The sequence below is a fragment of the Felis catus genome, chromosome B4 (genome assembly GCF_018350175.1).
Source record: "Felis catus isolate Fca126 chromosome B4, F.catus_Fca126_mat1.0, whole genome shotgun sequence".
Taxonomy (NCBI): domain Eukaryota; kingdom Metazoa; phylum Chordata; class Mammalia; order Carnivora; family Felidae; genus Felis; species Felis catus.
Genome location: NC_058374.1, coordinates 14,812,250 through 14,833,681, shown reverse-complemented (window position 1 = coordinate 14,833,681; position 21,432 = coordinate 14,812,250). Strand labels below are relative to the sequence as shown.

The following is a 21,432-nucleotide window of genomic DNA, read 5'->3' as shown; positions in this document are numbered from 1 at the left end:
ATTCAATTTGTAAATATTTAGAAGACTTTTGTATCTATGCTTATGAGAGGTACTGGCCTGTAGTTTTCTTTCTTTGTATTGCCTTTGTCTGTTTTTTTTTTTAATTTTTTAATGTTTATTTATTTTTGAGACAGAGAAAGACAGAGCATGAACGAGGGAGGGTCAGAGAGAGAGGGAGACACAGAATCCTAAGCAGGCTCCAGTCTCTGAGCTGTCAGCACAGAGCCCGACATGGGGCTCGAACTCATGGACTGTGAGATCATGACCCAAGCTGAAGTCGGCCGCCTAACCGACTGAGCCACCCAGGTGCCCCGCCTTTGTCTGGTTTTGATATTAGGGTAATGCTGGCCTAGTAGAATGAGTTAGGACATATTCCCTCCACATGCATCTTCTGGAAAAGAATGTAGATAATTTTATAATTTCTTGCTTAAATCTTTGGTAGAATTCACAGATGAACTCATATTAATTGTTAGTTCAGTTTATTTAATTGATACAGACCTATTCCAATGCTCTCTTTCTTCTTGTGTTAGTTTTGGCATATTGTTTCTTTCAAGAAATTGTTCCACTTCACCTACCATTATCAAATAGGTGTTGAATACTTTAACTATAATAGTGGATTAATCTATTTCTCCTTTAATTTCTATTAGTTTTTGCCTCATGTATTTTGACACTGTGTTGTTAGGCACATACATGTTAAAGATCATTATATCCTCTTGAAGAATTGACTCCCTTATCATTATGTAATGCCTCTCTTTATTTCTGATAACTTTCCTTACTCTGCAGCTTGCTCTGTCTGAAATTAATATAGCTACCCCTGCTTTCCTTTGATTAATGTTACCATGGATATATTTCTCCATCCATTTACTTTTATTCTATATGCATCTTTATATTTAAAATGTGTGTCTTATAGACAACATATAGTTGGGTCTTATTTTTATTTTATTTTATTTTTTTTTAAATTTTTTTTTTTACGTTTATTTATTTTTGAGACAGAGAGAGACAGAGCATGAAAGGGGGAGGAGCAGAGAGAGAGGGAGACACAGAACCGGAAGCAGGCTCCCGGCTCCAAGCCGTCAGCCCAGAGCCGGACGCGGGGCCCAAACCCACGGACCGCGAGATCGTGACCTGAGCTGAAGTCGGACGCTCAACCGACTGAGCCACCCAGGCGCCCCGTTTGGGTCTTATTTTTAAATCCACTATGACAGTCTCTATATTTCAATTGGTATATTAGACCATTGAAGTTTGAAGTGATTATTAATATAATTAGATTAAGTTCTACTGTGTTCGTTCCTACTTTCCATCGTTGCCCTTATTCTTTATTCTTATTTTTGTCTTTCACTCTTTTTATGCCTTTTGTGATTTTAATTGAGCATTTTATGATTCCATTTTTTTTCTTCTTACTAAGGATATATACTTCCTTTTGACTTTTAAGTGGTTGCCCCAGAGTTTGCAGTATACTTTTACAACTAATCCAAATGCACTTTCAGATAACACTGTAGCACTTTACAGGTAGTATAGGTACTTTATAGTAACAAAATAATCCTAATTCTTCCTTCCCATTCCTTGTATCATGGCTGCCATATATTTATATGGCATACACGCATAACGTGTAAATAAAATGTATATACGTGCTAAGTTATATATATGCACACACACACACACACACACACACAGTCAAATGCAGTGTTGCTATTATCATTTTGCTATTACATGTTAGACCCATTTAGGATAATGAAAGTAAGAGTTTTGATTTTCCTTTCACTTATTCCTTCTCCAGCTCTTCATTTCTTTATGTGGATCCAAGTTTCTGACTTATATCATTTCCTTCTTTCTAAAGAACTTCTTTTTAGTATTTATTGAAGACAGGATTATTATCAATAAATTCCCTCAATTCCTGTTGCCCTGAGAAGGACTTTTTTTTCTCCTTCACTTTTGAACTGAATTTTGAGGGATACTTTTGCAGGGTAAAGAATTCTAGGTTGGTGGGGGGGTTTTCTCTTAAGATTTCAAGTATTTCACTTCATTCTCTTCTGGTTTGCATGGTTTCTGGAGAAAAGTTGGATGCAATGCTATCTTTGCTCCTCTATAAGTAAGGTATTTCCCCCTCTGGCTTCTTTCAGAATTTTTTTTTTTATTTTCTTATTTTTATTTATTTTTGTTGTTGTTATTTTCTGTAGTTTGAAAGTGATATGCACAGGTGACCTATTTTGCCATTTATCCTTCTCAGTGTTCTCTGAGCTTCCTGGAACTTTGATTTCAAGAAAATTTTCATCATTATCATTTGAACGTTCCTTTTATTCCTTTTCTTTCTTCTCTTTCTGGAATTTCCATGATGCATCTGTTACACCTTTTATAGTTGTCTCACAGTCCTTGGATATTCTGTTCTGTTCTTTTCCACTCTTTTTTCTTTGCTTTTCAGTCTGAGAACCCTCTAGCTCAGATATCTCCCCTGCTGTGTACAGGTTACTAATAAGTCCATCAGAGATATTCTTCATTTCTGTTACAGTGTTACCGATCTCTGTCATTTCGTTTTGGGTTCTTAGAGTTTCCATCCTTCAGCTTGCCTTGAGCAGCTGTTCTGTATGCTGTCTGTTTCATCCATCAGAGCCCTTAGCATATTAAACCTAGTTATTTTAAATTCCAAGTCTAATCATTCCAACATCCCTGCCATATCTGAATCTGGTTCTAAGGCTTGCTCTTTCTGTCTCCTCGCTGTATTTTTTGCCTTTTAGCTGTGTCTTGTAACATTTTGATTACTGGGCATGATATGCTGAATAAAAGGAACTGCTATAAACAGGCCTTAGCAACGAGATGGTAGGTGTTGGGGGAGGGGAAGTGTTTTATAATCTCGTGATTAGGTCTCAGTCTTTTAGTGAGCCTCTGGACCATGAACTTTATACATGCTTCTTAGCCCCCCCGCCTTTATGTTGAGCAGAATGTCAAGAGTGGGTTGGAGTTAGTATTTCTCTTCCCCCAGCTCAGGCTCTGATAATACCCCAGCAGGTTCGGCTCTGGTTTAGTTTTTCCTGAGGGCAGACCTTGCTAAGAATGAAGCATATATCTGGGTGCTTGGGTGGCTCAGTCATGATCCAACTTAGGCTCTGGTCATGATGTCCTGGTTCATGAGTTCGAACCCCGTGTCGGGCTCTGTGCTGACAGCTCAGAGCCAGGAGCCTGCTTTGGATTCTGTGTCTCCCTCTCTCTCTGCCCCTCCCTGCTCATGTTCTCTCTCTCTCTCTCTCTCTCTCAAAAACAAATAAACATTAAAATTTTTTTAAAGAATGGAGCATGTATCTCCCCTCCCCCTGCCAGAGCGTAAAGGGATTTTTCCTCTAATATTTATTGTGAGAACCTGGTAGAGACGCAGGAGATAAAACTCACTAAGGTGTACCTCCCCCCACCCCCCAGTGACTGGGTCCCCCCCCCTCCCAGAGTTTTTAGTCTTCCGAGTCCTCCACGCTGGGCCTCCAGCAATTCATCAGCTGCTGGTCAGGTTTCTGCATCCCGGCCCTGGCTCCCAAGGCAGCTGCTGTTCCAGTAGGCGGTTCGCTGTATCCGCCTGTCAGTTTCTCCACTTCTGCACAGCTCTTTGCCCTGTGACGTCACTTCTCTTGTGGATACCAGAAGAGCTGTTGGTTTTTCCAATTTGTTCAGATTTTTTTTTAATTTTTTTTAATGTGTATTTATTTTTGAGAGACAGAGCGTGAGCCGGGGAGGGGCAGAGAGAGGGGGAGACACAGAATCCAAAGCAGGCTCCAGGCTCCGAGCTGTCAGCACAGAGCCTGACGCGGGGCTTGAACTCAGAACCGTGAAATCATGACCTGGGCTGAAGTCCGACGCCTAACCGACCGAGCCACCCAGGCGCCCCCAGTTTATTCAGCTTTTGACTTGTTGTTAGGATGGAGTAGTGACTTCCAAGCTTCATCTGTGCCTTACCAGAAAGGGGAGAAGCTGGCTTCTTTATGAAACCCAGGGCAACAGTAAATATGACAGGATATCATTTATACTTGATCTTACTTGTAGAGATATAGCTCATAAAAACTTGATGCCTTGCCACGGTTCCTGTAATGGGCGGGGGGAGGGGGGACAGGATGTGGAGGAGCAGGAGGAAGCTCTCCCAGACTTAGAACCTCTGCATTATTTCTGACCTCCCACTGCATGTTCTTTCTGCAAGTCATTTTTGATTTATTAATATGTGATTTAAAAGCCATATTTCAGAGTCATTCACTTGAAGCATCCCTTCTGTCTTTATGCACCCTGGACATTTTCCCGGGAGTTCACTTCCCACTTATGAACTCGGTTCAAAAGTCACTTCCTTAAGAAGTCTTCCCTGACTGTTGACTTTCTCTAAGAACACTTACCTCCGAATGGAAGTACACATGTGTGAGATTATTTGATAAATATCTATTTCACCCACTACACTGGACCCTGTATTAGGTGAGGGCGAGCACTGGTTTGGATTTGCTCACTGTGGAGTCTCTTGTGCCCAAGGCAGTGGCTGACACGAAAAGGCACCTAGTAAATATGTGTTCAATGAATGAATGAGTGAATCACTCACTCAATCAATCAATCAGTTTTCTCATAGCCACACACCTTGGCACACACACTATTGCCCTAACCATTACCTTCCAGCTCCACTTAGATCCAGTAAACGATTTTATTCCTGTGCGGAAGGAGAAGGGAAATGTACACAGAGATGATGAGCCCCTTTAAAATAAACCTTGGCATCCTCTCCTGGGATCACGGCAAGCCTGATTCAAGTGGTGCCCTCATTCTTGACAAGCAGAACCCTTGACCCTAGTTCTGTATTTGCTGGACATTTGACCACCACTTGCTGTTCAAACTGCTAAGCCAGGAGAACCAGTAGCCAGCATGATAGAAACCTCAGCAAACTGGAGTCAGGGTCATTATCACCTCTGTAGCCTGGGACATACCACCTACACGTCTCCTAACCTTGACTTCTCCGCCCCTCAAGACTGTCGTGAAGACAGTTTGCAAACTGTGAAGGCCTCTACGTAGTCGATTGTTGTTAGTTCTTAACACACTCACCAAACAGAGGTGGGAGGGACGGGGATCTAGCTCTAAGGCAGAGATCCAGGAAGGCTCTTTGAGCCAGACCTACGCCTTTGCCTTAAGGTGATGACTTAGGTAACTTATGCCTAAAGCCTCCTAACAAGAAAGGGATGAGAAATTTTCAAAATAACTAACACGAGCAAAATCCTTCTCAGTACCTTCACTTTGCCAACATTGCTCATGGCTCATGTGATGCTCCTCTTTCTGTGTGGCCATCATTTTATATTTCCTTACTGACATTTTCCCATGGTGACATTACTAATAGCTGGTTTCCTAAAAACTATCAATGCTGACGGAAATTCACGAGAGCATGAAGGTACAACAGAAAGCTCAGGGTCTGGCCAGCCCTCAAGCTAAATGGTGAAGTAGGTGAAGCTCACTGGGGGGATGTTCAGCCCCTCTCATCCCCCTCTTCCTTTTCTTTCTGCCCCCAATCACTCCTCCACACCAGCTACAGAAACATACACTCTTTCCTTTCCTCAAATGTGTGGTGGGGAAGGAGCTAACACTCTCATTCTTATCAGGATATAAGTGACCTGGGAAGTGGGTCACACCCAGGAACTCTGACTTAGAGGGCACTGGCCTGCCTTTTTAACAAGTCCCCTCAGAGAGATGGCTGACAGACTACAGGTGCCTCACGGGCAAGCAATGTGTCTTCTTGCCCTCTGCTGAATCTTTGGTAGCGAGGACAGGACTGGGCTCATGGCAGGTGTTCAATAGCAAGTCTGAATGAGGGAGCCACTGCATAAATGTTTTCTTCTTCCCCTCCTACTTCTCTTGCAACTCTATAAATGTGTATCTTAGTGTATCAGTTTGCTATGGCGGCCATTACAATGTACTACCCGCTAGGGGACTCAAACTCAATTTATTTCCTCCCGGTTCTGGAGACTACAAGTCCAAGATCAAGGTGTAGGTAGGGTTCATTTCTTCTGAGGCCTCTCTCCATGGCTTTTAGATGGCCATCTTCTCTCTGTGTCCTCACATGGTCTGCCCTCTCGTTGTGCCTGTGCCCAAATTTTCTTATAGGACCCCAGACAGATTAGAATAGGGCCCACCCTCGTGACCTCATATCAATTTAATTACTTCTTTAAAGACCCAAAACAGGGGCGCCTGGGTGGCACAGTCGGTTAAGCGTCCGACTTCAGCCAGGTCACGATCTCGCGGTCCGTGGGTTCGAGCCCCGCGTCGGGCTCTGGGCTGATGGCTCAGAGCCTGGAGCCTGTTTCCGATTCTGTGTCTCCCTCTCTCTCTGCCCCTCCCCCGTTCATGCTCTGTCTCTCTCTGTCCCAAAAAAAAAAAAAAAAAGTTGAAAAAAAATAAATAAATAAAGACCCAAAAAAAGTCACACTCTGAGGTACTGGGGGTTAGGACTACAACATGTAAACTCTAACAATTAGCGAACTTATAAAGCCTCACAAGGTTTGGAACCTAGACTTTTATCTATCAGGCTGCATGTGGGGCAAGTGCCTTGTGAGATACCACGCTCTTCTGGAGACTGTGAAATCACTCCCAATAGGCAGCCACTTGTAAATGGGACTGGTCCTAAAGAAACAGACTTTTCTCCAAGACTTTGAGCAACTGACTGGACGGCACACATATTGTTAACGTGGCCACACCAGGGATAAAGTGACAGAATGAAACAAGTAAAACATCAAGCTACAGCGGAGGGAAAAAGGTGATCCTTGCCGCCCCAAGAAGCCAGTAATGTTTGGAAAACTGTTTTCATAAGACAGACTCATCATTTGATATTTCACTCTTATTTTTTCTGTGGGACTCTTTTTTGAAAAAAGGAAAATAAACTCTCCGTAAATTAGAATGTTGCAACCTAATACTGCATTCCAGCTCATAAATGTTTTTGTCCAGAGTTCATTTGGAAGCATTTCAGACAGATTGTTAGGATTATTACTTTCTGGGATAAAACCAAGCAATTTTTTTTTCAGGCATTTCTTCCTCAACTCATAACCTCCTCTCTCAGTAATATTTTGCATGTTGCAATAAAAAAGCAAGGAAGAGAGGCAGCCTCTGTCTATTTTTAGATTAACACGTTTGCCAAACTCGAGGAGACTTATCTTAATGCCTGCTTCCCGCAGACATGAGCTGTTTCTCTAGTGCTAAACGCTGAAGCCAATTTCATAACCTATTTACAAGTCAACATTGCCATATTTACTCGCCACCTTTGACCCCGTCATTTTATACATCATCTGTAATCCCACTGTTTCTCTGAATGGCGTCCTTGTAGGAAAATGAGGAGAGCCTGGGCGGGGCCGGGTATACAACTCTATTGGACAACCTCCATTCGTCTTGGGGACACTTGCACGCTGTGGGGAGGGCTTAGCAGAGATGGAGCCTGGACAGTGAGGAGAAGGGCCTGGAGGGGATGTCGGGAGCTGTGAGCATCACTTAATGCTACGACAGCAGCCAGAAGTCTTTGAACGAAGAGCTCAGGCAGCTGAGTGACGGAGGTAAGCAAGTCGCAGGCCTGAGTCTGGGTAAGTCAGGAAGAAAGGCAGAAACTGGCCGTCCCAGAGTGAGGGCAAGGGGAGATAGAAACTCTGTAGAAGCAAGGCTGAGTGACAGGCAAGGGAGAGGCCTGGACAGTAAAACAGAGCACGGGAGGCACAGTCATGGGACCCCAACCAACTCCACAGAGCTCGTGGCTTTCTCGAACCACGAGAACGTTGAAGATTTTGCCAGACACCCATCAGAGAACAGTGACTTGCCCAGAGCCATTAGGAAACCAGTGGCAAGATGAACTGGAGTCTAGAATTCCCAATTTTTTACCTTCTGCTCAGTGATTTTCCACTTGAATTAAAACACTGCTTTATAAGAGAGATTCAAGGATGTGAGAGAGATTCAACAAGACAATTTACAAATCAAAATCAAAATCCTGTATACGCATGTTTAGAGTGATCTTCCCCACACGGGAAACAACTCAAGTGTCCCCTAGACGGGGATGGCCAAACTCTGGGCCACCCACACAGTGGAATACTGCTCAGCAACAAAAAGGAATGGACTCATGACACAGCATGGTGGGTGACTCTCGTAGGCACCAAGCTGAGTCAAAGAAGCCACACCCAGAAGGCTACACACTGTACATTTCTCTGACATTCTGGAAAACAGATTAGTGGATGCTGGGGCTGCAGGTGGGGTGGGTGTGATGACAGGCAGCATGGGCGACATTGTAGGATAATGGAACGGTTCTATGCCTTGATTATGGTGGTGGTTGTATGGCTGGATGCATTTATCAAAGCTCTTGGAACACGATTGCTTAGAAAGGAGGCAATTTAGGAAAAATATACCTTAACTTGAAAAAAAATTAAAGAGAGAAAAAATGGCCTGTAGATGTGCTGCTGGGACGCAATATGGTAGAATGGGAAATGGATCAGCTCTGCAGCCAGACTGCCTGCATTTAAAACTTGACCTTGTCACGTACTGTATTCAGCTTCTCTGTATCTCATTTTCCTCATTTCGAAATGGCAATAATTAAAGGATGCATCTCTTGGAGTTATTGCAGCAAAGGAATTTGTATCTTTAAAGTGTTTATAGGGACACCTGAATGCTCAGTCAGTTAAGCACCCGACCTCGGCTCAGGTCATGATTTTGCGGTTCATGTGTTCAAGCCCCACATCGGGCTGTGTGCTGACAGCTCAGAGCCTGAAGCCTCCTTCGGATTCTGTGTCTCCCTCTCTCTCTCTGCCCCTCCCCTGCTCACAGTCTGTCTCTCTCTCTCTCTCTCTCAGAAATGAACATTAAAAATTTTTTTTAAATAATAAATAGTTTATAAAGTTAGCATATGTCTGACACATCTCTGCACAATTGTCCAATATATCCTCAGGATGTATATATATATATATATATATATATTCCTGGAAGTGCAAATGCTGGGTCAAAAGTTTGCATTGTCACAGCCCTCTGCAAACTACCTCCCAAGAAAATCGTGCCCGTTTACCCTCCCTCCCACAGACAGCATGACTTCAGTCCTTTGCTCTCCACCCATCACTGCCTGCTACTAACCTTTCATATCTTCCAATCAAAAGGTCAGAGTGATACCTCATTGTCCCTTTCCTTTGGATGCCTTTGCTGACGAATGAGGCTGAACATCTTTTTATAGATTTGTTGGTTATAGCTGTTTATCTTTATGTACATTGCCTCTTTACGGTCTTTTTACTAGAATATTTATAGCTTTATTATTAATTTCTATGGGTGTAGTATGAATTGGGGTTAATAATAACTGCTATGTATTTTTCACTCCATGCCATTCTTGTAAGCATTGAAAAATACTCACATTTGATCAAGCATATACATTGTAAACATCTTCTCCTGTTTCTTTTGACCCTGCTTCGATTTTTTTTGCGAAAGAATTTACACTTTCAAATTCCTTTGTGATTCCCACATTGTTTTGGTCACGTTTGAGGAAGCCTTCTCTCTTGAGTAATTGTAATCTTTTTATACAACTATTGGTTGTATGTTCCCATATTTCTCAAATGTCTGCAAGTTATCATTTTTTAAGTTTATTCATTTTGGGGGGCGGGGACGAGAGACAAAGAGTAGGGGAGGGGCAGAGAGAGGGAGAGAGAGAATCCCAAGCAGGCTCTGCACTGTGGGCACAGAGCTGGACGCGGGCTTGAACCCACAAAGTGTGAGATCATGACCTGAGCTGATACCAAGAGTCCGACACTTAACTGACTGAGCCACCCAGGCTCCCCCCCCCTCCTTTTTTTTTTCATTTTTTTTTAAGTTTATTTATTTATTTTGAGACAGATGGAGAGAAAGTTCGTTTGGAAGCTCTTTATGGCAATTCTCATTGTGCAGAATTATTCTAAAATAGTAAATGCTTCTTAATTCCAAAACATGAAAAGAGTGGTCTGATGGCATTTTTGTAAGCATTGGTACATTCTTCAACAAGATGAGTGCGGGAAGGAAAAGTGAGAAGGTGGCTGGTAAGAGGCTCACATCTTGTGAAATGGCGGCACTTGGATGGCCAAGAGGACTTCTAAAGGATGCTGGGTGATCCTTTAACACAGCAGGGTCACTCCTCTCCCTGCTGTCTGCCCTCCCACCGACTCCCCTCTGTTCCCCCTAGGAAGTTTCCACTCCCTTCTGCCCACCTACATCCATACTCAAAACCAAGCTGATGTTTTCACGTAGAACATCTTCCACCTCTAAAATTTCCTTCCAAGTACCACTTTAGAAGTTTGGCTCTTTTCTTCTTCCTCATTTAATAATCATAATTGCGGAGAAATAAAATACAAACCGGAGGTGTAATACATCTCCTACAACCTCACATTTTTAGGGTTATTTTTTCTTGCCAACTGATCCTGCATTCATGCTAATGTCCCCCTTCTTGTATCCTTAAAAGTACTCAGCTGTTTCATCAAAAGCCAAAAGGAAAATAAACTATGCTTCTCAGGCAATGTGAGGTGATAACAAAGGACTCCAGCATTTTGGGAACAGTTTTGGATTAAGGGGAAAGAACCAATTTTAGTTGCCAGCTGTTTCTTCAAGAAAAAAAAAATGGCTGTGTCTCTATATAAAGAAAGGCAAAATTTTTGTTTTCAGAATCTGCCTCTAAGAAGTTTCTAGAAGAAAGGAGAATATCCATCAAATAATAGTATAAGACCTGTTATCTCAAAGGAAGTTATGAATCCAAGTGTCAGTACTCAAATTACTTTTTCTTCCAATTATCCTTTAAATTCCTAAGCATGATGGGATTACACAAGGTTAAAATTATGTGTTCACATATATATGCATATATGTGCATATATATATGCATATATATATATATATAATATACACCCACATGTATATCTGTATGGACATATATGTATGTATATACATACATATGTGTGTACATATATACACAAACATCAATATATATATGTATATATAAGGATAATATGGGCATGTGTGAGTGTGTGTGTGTGTATATACATATACACATATGTGGAAACTGCATAGTACTTTTTAAAACAAATCCCATATTTTGAAAAGACAAATTGGTTAGGAAAAAAATTGGAAGATCAGTTCTTCCCCCTACAGAGATCCCAGAATTTTAAGGTCCGGAGCCTAAATGTTTCCAGCCTTTTCCAGCAGGCACAATACCAAGATGGTGTCTCCAAAGGCAAACATACTTTCCTGGTAGATAACTGCTTTCTTGGTCTCTGAATAACTGTGGCCACATCCTCCTGAAGAAAATTGTGGCCTATTTTGCCAATTACTTTATTTTTCCAGAGTAGTAAAATTCCCACCCTGAGGCACAGGAATGAATCAAAGTTCCTAAAGGAAAAGGCCTCTTGTTCATTACTGTCAGGACGGTGTTTCTCACCTTCTTGTCTACAACGATGATCTAGTCATGATGCAGCTTCTGTACTGCTTTCTGGAATTTTCTAGAATCTGGCTGGGGCTTCTGTGTGTGTGTGCGTGCGCGTGCATGCGCACCTATACAAAACTCTAGCAGAACTTAACCATTGTTTTCCATTAGCTAGCTAGTCTGATGCACTTCTTCATCTCTCTTATCTTTAGTATATTATCTCATTATTACTTATTCCCCTAGTTCAAGCATTTATAAAGCCTCCATTCCAAATCTGGCCCTGTACCTGGTGCTGTGCATCCCAACATTATTTCTATCTTCATTTATTTCAACCTGTACCATCCCATGAAGTACTTGTCATGTGCAAGCCTGAAGAAAGATTCTTGCCTTGGAAGAGCTTCTAGTCTTATTTTCTTTGCCATTTCTGGACAGTCCGTTCTTAAAACCCATCTTTTATAAAACGTCTAATCTTGGCATATTAATATTCAACCTTATTTGGAGCCAAAAACAAAGCACACAATTCCTCTTGAGTCATTTTTCATAGAATTCTCATCTGGTGTCATTTCAACAAATAGGGATCACCCTGAGGACCGTGTGGCCCACACTTGTCTGAATACTGGAGTCTGTATTTTCAAATCAGTAACTCTTTTTCCTCTGACATAGCAGAAGTGCACGGATATGCTAGAAAAGAAGAAGGGAACAGAAAAAAATATATGTGAAAATACTTGAAAAAGTTGAAAATCTGATAAAATTTTTAAAATTGGTAGACTCAAACTTTGGTTTCTGGCTTTCAAAGACTTGGATCCTTGGAAAAGGCTATTTTATTCCATGAGCCACAGTTGTCAAATGGTCTTTTTTCCTTTAAAAATTTTTTTTCTAATGTCTATTTATTTTTGAGAGAGCGAGGGAGGAGCAGAGAGAGGGGGACACCGAATCTGAAGCAGGCTCCAGGCTCCGAGCTGTCAGCACAGAGCCCGACGCGGGGCTCGAACTCATGGACCGCAAGATCATGACCTGAGCCGAAGTCGGACACCTACCCGACTGAGCCACCCAGGCGCCCCCAAATTGTCTTTTTTCTTTTAATCTGTGTCTTTTAATCTCACAAATACAGAATCCTTTAAAACGACCTTCATTTCACCTTTCTGAACATTAGCATGCACACTTTTTTAGATGCGGAGCTTTTGGAGTCTCGAGCCTATTATCTGAATCAGATTCTGTGGCTATAAAACACGAGGCATTTTGACTGTGGTTTTAACCTTAAAGATGTCGGAGTCCATTTCTTTCTTTTTTTTTTTTTTTGAAAAACCAACATTTTTCACAAGAATTATTGTTGTCTTAGGTTGGGTTCTTCCAGCACTGACCTTAAGACAAGGATTGGAAAGCAAGCAGTTTATGTGAGAAGTGGTACAAGAAACGTTGCTAAGGCAGGAGGGAAGAGGGCCGTGGGAAGGGAGAACACCATAAAGATGCTTATGAAGCAGGTTGATTCAGTGGACAGTGGGAGCTGGGGACATGTGGGAGACGGGGCAGAAGATGCCTCAGAGTTATCCCACTGGAGGGGTGAGGAAGTGGGCGTCCCCAGTTATCATCGGCATCCATCCATCATTAGCTGAGGGCTCAGGCCAGGGCACTTCCGTCTTCCAAGGGGAATCATCCCTGTTCACAGCCCCATGTTGCTCCTACATCCAGGAAAGGTGAGTGTCCACAAATCATTTTCCTGCAAAGTCCGTTAAACCCATTTAATTCTATGATCGGTTTTCCATATGGACCAGCCAGATACGTTCCCCTCCTTTTGTGTGTGTGTGTGTGTGTGTGTGTGTGTGTGTGTGTGTGTGTTTTCATTTCTGTTCTGCTAGGATTAACCACTTATGGTCTCAACTATTGCAAGTTTCCTTCTGTGGCCATTATTTCTACCAGGTCCAGTTTGCTCACATCTGCGTCTAAATTTTGCTCCACAGATTCAGCCACTGTCATTTTTATTTTTGTTTGGTTGCCATCTACCAAGGATAACCATGATACATTACACTTAGAAGCATAGACTGCTTTACCTGTGTATTAGCCGATCACTGGGATCAGTGTGAACATTACCCCTCAGACCACCTAAGCTTGTTCTATTACTCAGCACGGCGGTAGACCAGCCCCAGTGAATTCATAGTTTCACCTTTTTTAAAAAATTTTTTTTAACGTTTATTTATTTTTGAGACAGAGAGAGACAGAGCATGAACAGGGGAGGGTCAGAGAGAGAGGGAAACACAGAACCGGAAGCAGGCTCCAGGCTCTGAGCCATCAGCCCAGAGCCCGACGCAGGGCTCGAACTCCCGAACCGCGAGATCATGACCTGAGCCGAAGTCAGACGCTCGACCGACTGAGCCACCCAGGCGCCCCCATAGTTTCACCTTCTTAAGCCTCAATGTACTCACCTGCAAAACTGTGCTGATAATTATAGAGACTTCCTAACTTGTCGCAAGGAATCATTAAGGTCAACCCTTCAGAAGAATTCCTGGCCTAGAGGAAGTGTTCAGCACGTGCTATTTATTATTACCAACGTTATTGTCATTTAAGATCGTGATAAGGACACATCGGTTACTTCACAAACTACTAATCGCTTTGCCAAGAGGATACTCACCATCCACTCTATTCCTAAAGAGCGAATGGTTGTGTCAACCTGACAGTCAACATGTATCGCTTCATGGGTTATAGTACCTGCCTCACAGGTGCTGGAAGGAATGGGAAAACAATGTGTGTCACAAGCCTGGTACAAACAGGCACTAAGCACCAGTTTTTTCCCCTTTTGCTTTCCTTCACACGTAGGTCTTAAGTCCAGAGGATGGGAGAAAGGGTGTTATGATGGATTTCTAAAGCACTTCGAGAAAGTTGGCCTTCCTAAGTCCAGAAGGGTACTGGTCTGTGTGTCCTCCTGGGTTACAGTGATGTTCCAGCATCCTTTCCAGAAAGTCTTCAGGACGGTGCAGTTTGCCGCTCTCATTTGATGAGCTTCACTCTCTACCATCAGCATTTTGGGGTGCTAAATATGCTCTTTATGGTTATGACCTGAGATTGTTTCTTTAAAGTGTGTGCATGTGTTTTGAGTTTTTGTCTTTTTTTAGATTTGATTGTAGGTGCCTTCGGAACAGGAAAAGTAGCTGTTTACAGGTACGTGCTTTGCAGTATGCAAGTGTTCTTTCCATTGTTTCTTTTTGCCTTAGAGAGTACATCCCAACTATTTATTTTGGAGAACATGTAGATGCTCTTTTTAAAGTTTGGAGGAATTTTTGCTCTCAATTGCTTTCCTTCATCTGTCTTTTTTTGTTTGTTTATTTTTGAGAGAAAGAGAGAGACAGAGAGCGTGGGAGGAGCAGAGAGAAGGAGATACAGAATCTGAAGCAGGTTCCAGGCTCTGAACTGTCAGCACAGAGCCCGACGCGGGGCTCAAACTCACGAAACCTGAAATCATGACCTGAGCCCAAGTCGGATGCTCAACTGACTGAGCTACCGGGCGCCCCTCATCTCTCTTTTTATTCTCATACCTTATGACCAGACTTCCAGCCCGTACTCACATAATGTTAAATTAAGATATGAATCTTAGGAGAACTTCTAAAACAATACGCTATGTTTGAATTTTTCTCTTTGCTTTGAAAACGCATTGAAAGGTGCTTATAGAGGAGGGCTACCCGTGAGGAAAGATTACTATTTACCTGCCTCCCAGGCTGACGCCTGGCCGCCAGGCTTCTCCCTCCCTCCCTGTCTTTCCTCATAGGTATTTGCCCCAGTGGTTGTCTAACTCCGGGCATGTCTTACTCGGTCTTACTATCTTGCTTTTTCAAGGCCTGGAGCTAACACAATATTAAAAACAAAATTATGTAACAAAGTAGAGGTAAGGAGTGTAGGGTAAACTCCCGGTGGGGCCCATTGTGATAATCATGAACACACACTGTCCCAAGGCACGGCCCTCCCTCCTGTCAAAGGAAAACTTACCCAGCGCGACATCATTTCTTGTTGTCATCTGGGGACTTAGCTCTTAGCTCCCGAATCTCGGAGCCCAGGTTCAAAACTTGCCCTGTCCCCTCCCCTAATGAGTTACTTGCGTCTCTGGTTAGCCTCACCTGGGTGGGTGGAACTCCATTTGCTCTACATTCCTCCCTCTCCTCAAATTTGGCCGAGCATTAGAACCACCTGGAGAGTTTGTTTAACATTCCCGTGACTGGCCCTGACCCCCTGAGGAGTTGATGCACTTCATCTGTGGTGGGGCCTGGACATATTACCTGTTTGGAAACTCCTGGAATGCTTATATTGTGCAGTCAGGATCGACAGCCACTGCTCTGCGTGAAGTCCAGAATGATCTTGTCAACCCACCCTTATGAGTTTAGCTAAATCTGCAAAGCTTGCATAGAACATTATCAATCAAAATAAAACACCATCAGCCCGTAAGATGAGAGAATTTGCAAAACTCAAGTACTTACAGGCACGAGTGAATGCAGAATGACGCATTTGCTCCGATAGGAATAGAGCAGATTCCAGAGAGGCAGTGCATGGCGATAGCACCAAATACCCTGAGCCCCCTCCATAAACAAAGCGAGTCTGTGAACACAGTTTTGCTTGATGGGGCCCATAGCATCCTTCATTTGGAGTCATGAGCGACGACATGTGTTTTAAGGTAATTAGTTAAGTCTGGAGCCCACCTGTTCATGCAGTGAGGCAAATTCTTGGCCTGAAGGCTGGGAACGTTGGCAGTGGTCCCTAGAAGTGCAGCGTTGCTCATGTGGCTCATGGAAACCTCTTGTTTTCTCTCTGCAGAGCAAGGCCAGTCGTGACTGTGGATGCCCAGCTTTTGCTGCACCCGATGATTATCAATCTGGAAAATAAAACATGCCAGATTCCGGAGTCTGTGTCACCTGTGGCCTGGTGAGTTAGTCCGCCGCTTCTCAAACTCCGCTGTGGATTCAAATCACCCGGGCATCTCGGGAAATGCAACTCCTGGGGTGCGGCCTGAGACTTTGCATTTCTGAAAAGCTCCAGTCAGATGTTGATGCCGTGGGTCTGCGCACCCAAACTGAGTGGCAAAGAGTTAGTCTTTCTGAATGGACGAAGAAAATGTGATGTGTATACATACATACACATTCCTACTGTATACACATATGTGATATATTGCTACATGTACAAAATTGCAATATATTACAATATACATATATATATATATATATACAATAGAATATTACACAACTGTAAAAAAGGATTAGATCTTGCCATTGGAGACGATATGAATGGGCCTAGAGGGTAATTAAGTCAGGCTGAGAAAGACAAATAGCACATGATTCCACTCGTAAATGGAACCTTTACAAGAAATGAACAAGGAAACAAAAAGCAGAATCAGAACTATAAATCCAGAGAACGACCCGACGGTCGCCAGAGGGGAAGGGGGTGGGGGTGCTGGACAAAAGGGGTGAGAGGGAGATGGCAATACAAGCCCCCGGTTACGGAACGAGTAAGTCACAGGAATGCAAGCATAGCATAAGGAACGCAGTCAACGATATTGACCGTGAGAGCCGTGTAATGGGACACATGGTAGCTCTACCCTGGTGAGCGTAACGTATCAACTTGTCAAATCGCGAAATCCTGTACCTGAAACTAATGTAACATTGTGTGGCAGTGATGCTCAAGAAATGTTTTTTTAAGATAACGATATTCAGAGAGATTGGAGATGTAAGTAAGTATGATGAGGAGAATGGTGGCAATATTTCTCAGCATGGGAGAAGAAAGGTACAAACACAGAAAGGAGGGAATTTAGAATATTTCCTGTGGTGCTAAGCTGGACTGGGAGGCCTGAATGCGAACTCGTGTTTTTCGACATATAGGGATAGAAATAAATACAGATAGAGAAAAAAAGAGAAGGATCTATGACATAATGCTGATCTTTTGTTGTTAACCTATCACCTGAAGGCTACTTCCCCAGCCTACAAGCTCCAGGTGAAAGGAGAAACGTAAAAACATTTGGGAAAATTCCCAGTGTAACAAATCTTGGTGATCTCTTTTGGGTTCTTTGCGTGCTGAAATAAATATTAACCGCACTGCAAATAGGAGAAAATACCTTGACTCTCACATTTGTGTATGCTTATGGAGACCCCTTTCCAGACATATATGTCTCTCTCTTTTAGTCAGGCTTTAGTGAAACTACTCAGTTTCCTGGGCTGAAAACACATGTCAGTTTCGTGATTTAGCACGCGCAATTTGACAGGAGGTAAACATTATAAAAATAGTGATTTTCCTGCTCTAAACTCTGTGGTTGTGGCTGTGATCGCATTATCAGGAATAGCAGTAAAATTACGGTTCCTCTGGTGGGCCATAGGAGAACACAACTTACGTGGCTTCTGGAAGTGTTCCTTCTCAATCTTGCCGGGCATCTGAAGGAAGTACAAATGGAATTCAGTTGTAACACGGCTTGGGAACATGTCACTTTGTTTCTCAGTATGTAGGTCCTCAAGGGTCAGAGGTCTGTCTTCATTGGGTAATGCCAACAGGGCATAGCCTCTGAAAAATCAACAAATACTTGGGAGTGTTTGAGATTTGCCCTCATTTTCCAGAAGGTGTGGTCGAACTCAGACAGTATGTTCAGTTCCTGAGAATCGTTAGAGGCACAACAAACCAGTGTTGACTCAGAGAACTTCTTTCCAGCCAGTTTCAGCATGTTGTTGATGGCCTTTTGACAGGAGTTCATACCAGAGTCAAAGCCATCGTGGGTGGAGGGTGGGGAGTGAGGGGGACCCTGAACAAGTCTTTGAAGAATGTCCTTTGCTGGGCAAAGGACTCTGCGAGGCATGCCCTCTCCTTTGCCAGTTTTTGGACAGAGCGGGGAAGTGCCCTGAGCACATTTTCAAAGGGTTTAAAACCATAAAATATTATAATGAAAACCTGATCTGAGAAAATATGTGAAAGAGTCAGCATCTATCCTTACCCTGGCGTGATTAACTGAAATGTTCTGTGGGAGCTACTTGGGCAAGAGTGTTAAGTCTTCAGTTCCCCAAAGAGTCTGGTGTTCCCCTGTTCATGGCTGAATGGACCCTAGGCTGGATTCTTTGAAGTGTCTGCGTGTGGCACACTTTGATATAAAGTGTTGTTTTGAACTACATCATTTTTTTTAAAGGATTTTTAGGTGTTTTGTTTTGTTTTGTTTTTAAATAAGAGACGTGTGGGTGGCTCAGTCAGTCCAACTCTTGGTTTCCTGGCTCAGGTCATGATCTCAGCGTTTGTAGGTTCAAGCCCCTGCATCAGGTTCCACGTGGTGCCTGCTTGGGATTCTTTCTTTTCCCCTCTTCCTTTACCCTGTTCATGCTGGCGTGTGCCCTCTCTCTCTCTCTCTCTCTCTCTCAAAATCAAGAAATAAACTTAAAAATAAATAAACAAATAAATAAATAAAATATAACTATTTTTAACAGAGATAGGGTCTGTTTGGTTTTATGGAAAGGGTATTACTTTAATATATTTATTATACATTATACGTATATACTTATATATATTTATTTATTATGTAAAAGAACATATTTCTTTTCATGAGCCATTTTCCTTATTGCACTACCTCATATTAAGGTAAAATGCAATTTGTTATGTGGGAAAATGCATAGTATATGTCTTTATAATTATTTATTTCATCCTATTGCATGCATTCTCTGCAAAACATTTCATTTTCACATGCAAAAATTTGGAATTAATGGTGCCTCAGAGTACTAGAAGATGCAAGTTAACAGCTGGCTCAGTCTAGAATGTGTTTCTCTGACACTTTGTAAGTTTATTTTAGGAATTTCGGTCAGTATTTCCAAAATAATTGACAGGCATTTGTTGATGTGCTTTCTTGTAGTTTTGTCTGTATGTGATCGAACTTTGTATTCTACATCTGAAAACTATTTGAGTGAACCCGGACTGGGAAATAGTTCTTCATGTCTGCCAATGTAAATTTCTTTGTCTTTCAAACAGCTGTGTCCTTTTATAAACGATCTGCTACTGGTATTTCTAAATTAGAAAAAAAATGGCACAACAAATATTAATAGTGTTACTAATCAATTAGAAAAATAAAAAGCATTTAGTAAGATATTTCATTTGATAAATGTAAAAGATCATACCTATCCACTTTTCAAATCTGAGAAAACCTTTTCCAGTATGCCTACCTTTATGCAAAGTCTGATATTTGCTGTCACTGAAATCGAATTAAATTGCATAGGCTGAAAACTGAACTGCTTTGTACTTTTAAATCCTGTTTCACATCCGCCTCATTCTTTTTCCATCAAGCATGGCTACGCTCACCATTATACCACAGCATCATTATTCCAACTGTACATCGGGTTGGGGCTGGTGTCAGAGGATTTATAACGCATTGTCCTGCTTTCTGATATATTAGAAGCACTACAGACGTCAGTTTCCTTTAGAACTTATGTGATGAGGGATCTGGGTTGATTTGTTGTCTTTGCTCCAATCAGACCTATTCAGACTAATGTACCATATTGAATGTGACCATAAATTCAAGTTTGCAGTTTTAACTCTAATTGATTATAGGTCACAGCTTTCCCTGAAAATGCAAGAGTACTTTATAATTAGGTGTAGACCGTGAGTGGACCAAATGTTTTGGCAGATAAAACACATAGCGAATATATGTGTATGTTTACGTACAATATATAGTTTGCTAAATTCAGAGTGAATGCTTCAACAAAAACACTAATTCGAAATGATATATGGATTTCTATGTTTATTGCAGCACTATTTACAATAGCCAAGCTACCCAAGTGTCCATAGATGAATGGATAAGGAAGATGGCGTATAGATACACGGTGGAAATTACTCAGCCCTAAAAGAATGAGATTCTGCCATTTGCAACAACATGGATGGACCTAGAGTGAAATAAGTCAGACAGAGAAACACAAATAACATATGATTCAGTCATACGGGGAACCTAAAAAACAAAGCAAATGCATAAACAAACAAACAAAAAAACCCAGAAACAGATTCATACAGAGGACAAACAAGTGGTCGGCAGAGAGGAGGGAGGGATGGAGAGATAGGCAAAATAGATGAAGAGGAAGAGGAAGAGGTACAGACTTCTAGTTAACAAAATAAGTAAGTCACAGCGATGAAAAGGACAGCAGAGGGAACAGAGTCAATCATTTTGTTGTAAGTTTGGTGGCAGATGGTGACTACACTTATCACAGTGACCACTGAGTAATGTATAGAGCTGTTGAATCACTGGGTCGTTCACCTGAAACAAATAGAACACTGTATGTGATATTACTATATTACTGTATTACTGAAATATTACTATATTTCAGTAATAAAAATTTTCTAAATGTTTTATTTATCATAACTGGATGACATTTTCTGACACCTGATAAAACTAGGTCTTTTTAAAATTTTTTAAAGTAAGCTCCACACCCAGTGTGGGGCTTGAACTCAGGACCTGAGATCAAGCGTCTCATGCTCTAGGGACTAAGCCAGCCGGGTGCCCGATAATAAAAATTTTCTTTAAAAGAATGAATATTTTTGTCCACTACTATAAAATTTTGAGGTTTTCCTTTTAGATCAGAACCAGGGGGCTTGGAACGTTTTGATTTGGTAACTCTTTTCTGTGAAAGACGTCTACAAATTAGCACATTTAGGTTGAGGTGCTACTAACAATAACTCGATCAGTTGTAGCAGTTATTTTAAACCTGTATAAAGATAGTTACAGGGGCGCCTGGGTGGCTCAGTCGGTTGAGCGTCCGACTTTGGCTCAGGTCATGATCTCACAGTCCGTGAGTTCGAGCCCAGCATCGGGCTCTGGGCTGATGGCTCAGAGCCTGGAGCCTGTTTCCGATTCTGTGTCTCCCTCTCTCTCTGCCCCTCCCCCGTTCATGCTCTGTCTCTCTCTCTCAAAAATGAATAAAACGTTAAAAAAATTAAAAAAAAATAAAGTTACAGTCATCCAGTTAATGATTTGAAGGTAACAGAAAGGGGGAGTTAAGAATAACACTGACAGGTAACTGATACAATTCATAACTCAGCTGCTAACATCATTTGTCGATCAAATACCT

At 42.0% G+C, this 21,432-nt stretch overlaps 1 protein-coding gene and 1 long non-coding RNA gene across 4 annotated transcripts in view; one reads left to right on the top strand and one right to left on the bottom strand.

The window, feature by feature from the left end:
- Positions 1-21,432, top strand: part of ITGA8 (integrin subunit alpha 8) — a 189,862-nt gene that overhangs the window by 97,699 nt on the left and 70,731 nt on the right. For both annotated transcript variants that reach the window (XM_011283614.4, XM_045060942.1), the window contains exons 14-15: positions 14,491-14,536; positions 16,178-16,285. In XM_011283614.4, the coding sequence (XP_011281916.1) occupies positions 14,491-14,536; positions 16,178-16,285 (154 nt within the window). The remainder of the gene's footprint in view (positions 1-14,490; positions 14,537-16,177; positions 16,286-21,432) is intronic.
- Positions 18,715-21,432, bottom strand: part of LOC123386448 — a 171,969-nt gene continuing 169,251 nt past the window's right edge. For both annotated transcript variants that reach the window (XR_006600315.1, XR_006600316.1), the window contains exon 6: positions 18,715-20,621. This is a non-coding gene — a long non-coding RNA (uncharacterized LOC123386448). The remainder of the gene's footprint in view (positions 20,622-21,432) is intronic.